The following is a 9,458-nucleotide window of genomic DNA, read 5'->3' on the forward strand; positions in this document are numbered from 1 at the left end:
CGATGGCAAAAGAGCTTTCAAATTTTCTTCTTTTTTCTCCATCGCCTCATGTGAAGAATGAGGGACTATTTATATTTTTTTAAGGATAACATGACTTTAATTTGCAAATATGGAGAGATCAAGGGCATGTTGGAAGTGTTCCATCGGATGACTAATAACGATTCTTTTGATCATTAAGCATCTATCAAGCTTTTATGTGACTTAATGATGTCATAATTGAGTGATCATATGCTTGTTGGATTCGTCTCGTCGAGCCGCTCGATTCTACTATAAGCATGTCATATTTGATGATCATTTGATCGTCCAATTAATGCATTAAACCTTTCAAGTATGATTCAGACCTTTGATTTGGGTCCATTGGAACTTGTATTGAATTGATTTTGGAGTCATTGGGTTCCTCTTCTTGAGAAATTCAATTTGACTACAAGCTTGTTGAAATTGGAGTTCATATGATCTTGATTTTAATTTTTGAAGTCTCAATCAAATATTTACATTGAGATTCGTGCCTGATCAAGACAATTTTTTGATGACATATCATTTCTATTATTTATATTTTATATTCAATAAAATATTTTTATTAAATGAAATGCAGGTTTTTTTAAAAAATATAAATAATATGTTTTTTACAAAATAATATTCTTAATTGTTCTAGGAATAATGACTTCAATGTTCTCTTTGGCTTCAAATTTGCTCACTTTGAATTAGGTTTGGTTGATTTCTTGATAGAAGATGTATTAAGGAGCTTATGTATTATAAGGGGGAAAAAAAGATATGTACTTTATTTGATTTTAATTTTTTAAATCTTAATTATAATTAGTCAAAACTAAAATCCTTTTTTTTTTGTTTTGATTCCATTTTCCTCAGCCGAGTAGATTTGGATTAGGTTCACCGCACCGCCTCTGCGTTATAGTCCGACCGCCGAGTTCGTCGGCCGCGGGGCCGTGCATGGCGACTAACCGTCTCTTATCACAGAGCGCAGCCTTCCTGCACCCACGCGAAAACAACCTCTTTCTTCCATTATTTCGTCTACACACCCGCCAACGATCTCAACTCAGGCGACCCCTTTCCACCTCTCGCGACGCGGTACGACGCGGCGGAAACCTGAAGTTAGCTATCAAGAAAATTGCCCCGCCGACGAATTGCATTCCTTCGCCTGAACATCTCAAGCGGCGAACACGCTCCGGTGTCGAGTTCGACCGCGACCTATACGAGCGATACGCCTCTGCCGGCCACGTCCCCGTAATGTTCTGCGAAGTCCTCGAAGCCTTCCGCATACCTCGGCTGCGCTCCTTCGTCGATTGCACTCTCGGTGCTGCCGGTCACAGCTCCGCAGTTTGTCTATCGTTCTCGTCTTCCTTCTGTTTTCTCCATAATTTTCATTTACTCTTCTAATTTTTTGTGATTGCTTGTCATTAACCAGATTATTGAAGCCCATAGGGAGCTGGAGCTCTTTGTGGGCTTGGATGTGGATACTCTCGCCGTTGACAAAGCTCGAACCAGGATTGAAGCACTCGTTAGTGATGGCTGCCGGGAGGAATTGAAAGTGTACACTCATGCGAGGAATTTTAAGTACATAAAGGCTGTGCTTGATGGTGTTGATGAGAATCCACTTAGTGAAGGAGTGGATGGCATCTTCATGGACTTGGGAATTTCATCCATGCAGGTTTTCTCTGTACCCTCGCTCGTTTCTGCTTGAAATATGGGAGTGGTTTGTTAACTTAATTTGAAATCCGATGTTATGCGTACTGTTATTCAAATTTCGTAGTAGCTATCAATTGAATCAGAGTTGTGGTAAGCTGGAAGGCTATATTGACGCTGGTGGAGTTCTTCAAGTTGGATAGTCTAGCTTGAGGCCGAGCCCCTCACATCAACAATAATAAATAACGTCGAATCTGAGGGCTTTCGCCTTAGGAAGGACCATGTGTGCTCATTGCTCAAATTAACTGAGAGTTCGAACTTGACAAATGGTAGGAGACAGAAGGATGCATGAGTTGCCTAAGTATGGAAACAAAAATAATGAAACTTAGATCATTGGATGGGGGCTCTCAAAGATGGAAGCTAAGCTCAGGGGCCCTCAAAAGGAAATAACTCAAATATTTGAGAATTTCATTGTAACGATTATTTTTGTATTGCTGAAAATTGCTTGATTATATTCATAGTTCATGGTTATGAGGAAGTTCATATTCTTGTCAAAATTTGTGCGATGAATGATATTCAATTTTCTCATGCGATGAATTGCTTAAACCTGTTAGGAAGTATAATCACATAGTGAAACAAACAAGAAAAATAAGTGCAAAGAAGAAGAAAGAAAACAAGGATTTAACGTGGAAAAAATCGATACTGAGAAAAAACTACAGAGCCACAGCGCACCACACCATTAAATCCACCATGAAAATTGGGAGAAATTGTATAGATCTCTCTTATCATGATCACTCTTTTTTTTCCTCTCTTCACTTTAGATGCACTAATATACTAAAAACAAATAAGAGACACACTTAAAATATCCAAAGAATGCAACCATTCAAGTGAAATAAGAAGAAAATGGAAGAAAAAATACTTAGCCCGACTCGCAGTGCCTTGACGCTAGGGTTTGGAGTGCTGCAGTGCTCCACTTGATGGGGACATCAGAGCTTGGAGGGTTTATCGCCGTAGAGGCCGGAGATCTACGGCCTTGATTTAGTCTTTATATTTTTAGTTTTTATATGTTGTAGGAGATTTATGTTGTGTTATTTATTTTATTACAGTTTTGCCCTATCTTGAGGGAGCTTTTGTATTGTTTGGCGAAGAGCCTTCTTGTCTTTTATTCCTATCATGTTTTGAAACTTATATTTATGGCTCATTGTTCTCTTGTAAGGATGATGAATATTTTGATATAATTTTTTTTATTTTTAAGCTTCTCTTCTCTTGGTGAGTTGAGTTTGTGTGTGAAGCCCTTTGGAGAAAAGCAAAGAAATACCCAACAACGTGTAAGCTCTTGGTTTGTATCATCTTCCCCCTCTCTCTTGTTTTGTTCTTCTCTAGCCGCCCAAATAGCCCCCCCCCCCTTTTCTGCAGCAAATTGTTGTTCTCAAGCAACTGCCACCCCCTTCTCTTTCTCTCTAACCATCTCCACCTTCTCCCCAACACCCTTGACCCTTGAACTTCCAAAATTCTGTATTTAATTCACATTAATTGAGCATTTATCTCAATTAATTGTGACCTTTGGAGATCCATTTCCACTTCAATTTTCTCCCTTTCCCATGTTGATTTTTTCCTTTCCCAAGACAACTACTCCCCTTCCCAAGCAAGCCACGTCAGCGCTCTCCCTTTTCCAAGCTAACTACTTTCTTTTTCCAAGCCAACTACTTCCCTTCCCAAGCAAGCCACATCAGCCCTCTCCCTTTCCTAATCTAACTTTTCCCTATCCCAATATAACTACTTCCCTTCCCAAGCAAGCCACATCAACCCTCTCTCTTTCCCAAGCAACCAACCCCACCTCTTCACTTCCCAAGCTGACTTCTCCACTTCCATATCATCATATAGCTGAAACTTTCTTTTCCCCTCACTATTCTACCTTTCCAAGGAAACCTAGCTTCTTCTAAAGCAACAAGGACATCGATTCAACAAAGAGCAAGGGTTTCAAAGGCAAGCTAAGGAGGAACTTGCCGACATTTCATCAAGGACTTCATTCCTTCCATTCATGAGCTAAGTATCAAACCCTCCCCTTGCTCATCATCTAACTAAATATTAATTTTCTCATTTCATCTATAGTAGCATCATCTCATATGTGTTGATTAATCCGTCAAACCCTACTTAAATTTGAGCGATCAGAAACTCTAGTGACTAGTCCTTTAATTAAATGTTGGACTTGTGCCAACCCATGTTAGCTAGTCTAAATTGATTCACCCATTTTTAATGTTTAGCCTTTACTTGTTAGTTTCTTGCTATTACATGATCTAATAGTTCAAATTTTCTTATTGTTCTTAATGTTTTATGAAGTTTATTTTGCTGTCTTTGATGTTATCTTAGCATAAATCTATAATTGCATGACTTATTTCACTTAGTCCTGCATTACCACTCTCTATCTCTATCATGACTATGAAGTGTTGTAGTGCTCTAGCATACAGCTCCATAGTGCTGTATGATTGTACATACAAAAAAATATTGATCGACGGAATTGAGGTCTGAGTCAACAGTACTCAATTGATCGGCATAGTTAGATTCCACACATTGAAATGATCCAATTAAGGACCTTGACCCAAAGGCCTTCTTCTCAAGCATAAAAGGAGTTCAATGGTTCTAGCCTCCCTCTTGTAGCAGCTGGCCGCGTTGCAGCCAATGTCCGGGTGGTTGTTATCAGAATGGGGATGATATTAAAGAATTTCATCACTGGAAATGTGAGAAAAATTATGAAGAGGTGCAATAACTCTACCAATAAGTTCGGCCATCTTGGTCTCCAACATCGTTGAAGAAAATTATGAGGCTATTTCTTGTAATGCAAGATCATTTCATGGAGAATGGCAACAAGGAGTGTAGTCTCTTTGATAGTTTGAAGAAGTTTTGTGCATTTTTGGATTGAGGTGGTTGGTGGAGGTCCTAACAAGATCACCTCCATTGGTCTCACATGTCATGGTTGATGTATCAGGCATGCTAGATGTGACCATGCCATGGGATTTTGTTAGGCCTTTATCCCTATCTAGTGTAGGATGCGTAAGGAAGCAACAACTTGGTCTAAAATATATCATGCCCAATATGCCTAGATTGACTCAATTACTTTTAATTGATCCATTTTAGTGACTGTGATATGCTTGGAGTTTTATCGAGTTTCGTGCTATTCATTTTGATTTGTACTGAGTCTCGATAGGATTTTCTCATGAAACAACTTGTGTAATTGTCTATATGGCTTTTTTTATCTAGAGTGATTTATAATTGTCTAAGAAGTCTATTGTGCTGAATCCAGAATTGTTTGTGAATTATATCAGAATTTTACTGAGAAGATTCACAAAAAGTGAACAAATAGTAAGAGAGAAATATGGAGTTTAGAGTGAGAAAATATGGGATTTCACCAAATCAGTTTAAGTGCAGAAAATTGCGTATCTTGAGCTCCACCTCTGACATCTTATTTATAGGTTTGGTTAAGGTTTAAACACTATAGGATTGACTACTCATAGAGTTGCATAATAAGGGAAATTACATGGCTAAGCTAAAGGTAACTAGCTATAAATACATGAATCTTGTAGCCTAATTACTTATAATCGTTTGCTAACTTTAGATGAATATTTTGCTTAGCCGTTAGCTTGATAAAGCGAAGTTGTTGACTTATATGAAGGAAGTTGTTGAATAGCTTTTGGCCCTAACGAGTATGTCCTAATATGCCTGGCAACTTCTTCACGAGCCGGAGAGTTCTTTTTAAGCTTAGCAAGTTTACCATGAGTTTGGCGAGTTCTTCATAAATTTGAACTGGGACATATCATCTCTATCTATTTCTCACCCACGCAGATTTAGACATTTCACAAACATTCACTCTAGCCATATTAAGTGGTTATGCAGGCAATTTGCAATCTAAAGTAGCCAATAAACCAAACAAGAGACATCCATTATTAAGATAACATGACTTCAATATCATATTGAACATAAAAAAAGTGTGATTGATTCATGACTTAAAAAGAAATTTAAGTTTTTTTTTTCTGATTGAATTGCAATTTCTCATGTTCATATTGTGCTACTTTTTTGTCAGGTTGATAATTTAGAAAGAGGATTCAGTGTCCTTGGTGATGGGCCTCTAGATATGAGGATGGATCCTCAGGTGAGAGTCCCAGTAATTTAACTGGTACTTGTGCTAAATACAGCTTAATTGGTCTCAAGTATTGTTTTTGCATACTCCTAAAATATGCAAAGTTTGACATGGGCACTAACTTTAAGAATGTTTCTTGTGCAAATAGGCAATATTTATGGTTGTGTTCTCCAGTTCAGTTTTTTATGGTTTAGTATTCTTGTTTGAGATTGGCAATATCTTAGTTTCATATACAAATTGATTGAGCATACCATTTTTTAAGCGGTTTTATTTCAAGTTTGATGTGTTACTACTCACTTACGTTGCAATAGAGAAGCAAATTGAAGTTTGCTTAACTACGTTGAACTTAAGTAACCTGTGGAAACCACAAAATAAGCTGTGATGCATGAGGCTCAATCACATGGAATTAGTAATTTATGGAAATTGTTGGAAGTTTGAAAAAGCAAATTTTGTAACTATTTACTTAAAGAACTCTCTGGCCCCAAAAAGGCAAAATTAAGTGACACAGGCATAAAAAAAAACACATGTCACATTATTAGGATGGGGGAAAGTGGGGGTTTTGGAGTATGAGTGTGTGGATAGAAGCGCTTATGTAGGCTTTTATTAAATCATTGCTAAGAGGATACCTAAAGATGGGTATGGGGAGAAATATATAGAATGTAAAATGTAGAAGTAAAAAGAACTCTTCTTAGAATAGGGTCACGTCCAGCAATAATTGGTATTAAAGGAAGATTAAAGTAATATCTTAAAAGTTGCTGGGGAAGATGTAATTAAAGTAGTATTTTCTGGATTGTTGTAGAAGTGCCTTGCATTAATTGCAAGTCATCCCAAACACTTGGGTTATTGCTTGATAGTAATGGCTTACTTGTCGGGGAAGTAGATGAAGGAAAGAAATTCTGCAGATTTTTTTTACCATAAATTTTCAGATGGGTGAGAAGGAAACTTATTTTGCAGTCTTTTTTGCATTAAGTTTATCTGATGCAGAAAAGGTCTAATAGAATTTAAAAGCGGGTAAACTTTACTAGGATCTTCCAAGTATAGTATATTCATAGGAAGTGGACATTCGAGCATGTCGTGTGTGGAAGATGTAAGGCACTAAATGCCGAGGGCACGACTGCACGACCAATTCCATATAAATACAACTTTTTATTGTAACTAAAAAACTATACGTGTATAATATGCATTAGGAGCTATTGATGGGGCCATCCGGTCATGGAAAGTTTATCGTCGCTGAGGTCGGAGATCAGCGGCCGTGATTGAGTCATTGTATATGTAGTTTGTTTTATTTGATCTTTTGGATTTGTGTTGTTTTATTTCCTATTTTACCCTCATGTGAGGGGATGCTATGTTTGGTGACCAAGGGTATTTTGGTCTTGTTGTTTTTTCTACTTTTGGGGCTTATATATAGGAGCCATCATCCTTTGTAATTTGGTTAATGAATGCTGAAAACGTTTTTACCTTTGGAGCTTAGTTTTCTTCTTTCTAAGTAGCTTGCTAAAGATTAGTTTAGTGGTGTGAGTGTGAAGTACCCAACAACTATTGGCTCTTGGTTTTATCCTTGTTCTTAAGTCTCTCCATCTCCTTCCCAACTCCCAACCGAACCCTTCCCCTACTCCCAACCGACGTTCCCAAACTCCTGCAGCAAATTTCTGCTTGGAAACATGCTGTCCAAAGCCTTCTAACCCCACCAACAACCCTCTGTTTACCTTCCCTCCTAGTGCTAGTAACCAACCACCCAACATCCACTTTGGTGACCTTCCTCTTCAAAAAAAAAAAAAAAAAAAAGAAATTTCCCCTCCCAACAGCCAACAAAATTTTGTTTTTACAACATCCTCATTGGAAGTTGGAAAGTCACCTTATGCCTCTTCGTATTCTCCAAAACCTTTTCCCAAAAGTTAAAGTGTTGTCTTTTAACTTTCCCAAAGCCCCTCTTCATTTCTCCATTAAATACAAGCCTCTTTGTACTCTCCAAAACCTTTTTCCAAAAGTTAAAGTGCTGTCTTTTAACTTTCCCAATGCCCCTCTTCATTTCCCTATTAAATACAAGCCTCTTCGTATTCTCCAAAACTTTTTCCCAAAAGTTAAAGTGCTATCTTTTACCTTTCCCAAAGCCCCTCTTCATTTTCCTATTAAATAAAAGTCACATAACCTTCCAACTCCCCCAAACCTGTTGCCGACTTATCCCAACCGTCACTAAACCACGTTTTCCACTATATCCCCTTCCCAAAACAGCCAAAACAATTCCTCACTCATTTTCCATTCATTAGAAAACTCCACACTGCTCCATTAGACCCTCCACCATCCCTTTAGCCTCCACTAACAGTCTAAACAACATTCTCCCTTCCCAAAACAATTAAATCAGTAAACGTTGTCCTCCAAAGTCACCATAGAGGATTCCTTTCAAAGATTCAGCAAAAGTCGTTGTCTACCAAGGGAGTTATTGGCCTCTTCGTCAACACTTTGTTCAACGTCCAAGCAAGATAAGTGTCTTACATCTTCTCTTATTTACTGTTTAGCCTAGATATCTTATCCTCCCCTCCGAAGTAGCATCAAACAAGTGTAGCCACTAATCTTCTTAGTCTACTTTCTTAATCAAGAGCTTTAGACTTCATTTGCACTAATCCTAAATTAAAAGTGGGACTCTAGCTACCCATGTTCTCAGAGTTTTAATTACTTTACTCCCTTTAAATTATGAATGTCGCTACTAATCAAGTTTCTTGTTTCTGCGTAGTTGCATTGCCTAAATTTCTTGTCTTGATAAATTTCCTTGGAGTTTAAATTTGCTGTTTTTATTTATTCTCTAGCATAAATCTCTACATGCATGATCAATTTACATTGTCCTGCAGAAGCTATATGATAAACTGCATGTTGGAATCTAATTTCTAATCAATAGTAACTAGCGAGACCTAACAACATGAAATTTGCTTAATCAGTATTCGAGTCAAGAACTTTATATTAGTCATGTGTGGGTTTTCATTTGTCGTAGAGGTCTGGTAATGAGGACATCAGACATCAGTAGGAGATTCCGGAATGTCTATCATCGGTAGCAGCGCAGAGCGACAACCTTGGTCAGAAGACTTTATTTTTGATTTGTATTTGTGTTTCTTTTTATTAGTTATGACGATCAAGCCACTCTTATTGGAATTAATTTGAATTTCAAATTGAAGATTCAAATCCTTCCCAACCCCATGCACGCCGTCAGCCCCTCCCTGGGATCTCCCTCCTCTCTCCTAATTAATCTCCCTCCTCTTTCCTATTTAATCTCCCTCCACTTGAATTTGGTTTTCAAATTTCAAATTCTTAATTTCATTTTCTTATTTTACTAAAATCTGAAACTAATTTCAAATTTTGTATTACTTTCTCTCTCCAAACCCAAACCCAAACCCTAACTCCACCAAAAGCAAGCCCCTCTTCCCTTAGCCGCCCCTTCTTCATTCCCACCTCGTGGAAACCTTTTTGCCTCATGAACTACGCTCCAATAAAGAGGAAGACCTCCCTCCATCGACAACCCCTTGACTAGTGCATGGCCGATCCAGATCGGGATTGTGGATTCCTCTACGACAATCAAAGTTTAGTGGATATTCATCAATCCACCTTCTTCAACCTCAATCCATAAGTGGATAACTCCGTAGAAGATTACATCAATCACACCTTGTTCACGTTGGCGTCATCAATTGAAGAGCAT

The 9,458-nt window shown here is 38.0% G+C and overlaps 1 protein-coding gene across 5 annotated transcripts in view; it reads left to right on the plus strand.

Annotated features, from left to right (window-relative positions):
• Positions 1–837: 837 nt before the first annotated feature.
• The window catches only part of LOC110113327 (ribosomal RNA small subunit methyltransferase H), a 20,893-nt gene continuing 12,272 nt past the window's right edge, over positions 838–9,458 (plus strand). For 2 of the 5 annotated variants that reach the window (XM_020845868.2, XM_028692336.1), the window contains exons 1-3: positions 844–1,332; positions 1,421–1,663; positions 5,717–5,785. In XM_020845868.2, coding sequence (XP_020701527.1) covers positions 946–1,332; positions 1,421–1,663; positions 5,717–5,785 — 699 coding nt within the window. In that variant the 5' untranslated portion in view covers positions 844–945. Of the gene's footprint in view, positions 1,333–1,420; positions 1,664–5,716; positions 5,786–9,458 lie in introns of all 5 variants that reach the window. The other 3 variants (XM_028692341.1, XM_028692332.1, XM_020845870.2) reach the window with 3 other exon arrangements.

The sequence above is a fragment of the Dendrobium catenatum genome, unplaced genomic scaffold, assembly GCF_001605985.2.
Source record: "Dendrobium catenatum unplaced genomic scaffold, ASM160598v2 fragScaff_scaffold_156, whole genome shotgun sequence".
In the NCBI taxonomy this organism is placed as follows: domain Eukaryota; kingdom Viridiplantae; phylum Streptophyta; class Magnoliopsida; order Asparagales; family Orchidaceae; genus Dendrobium; species Dendrobium catenatum.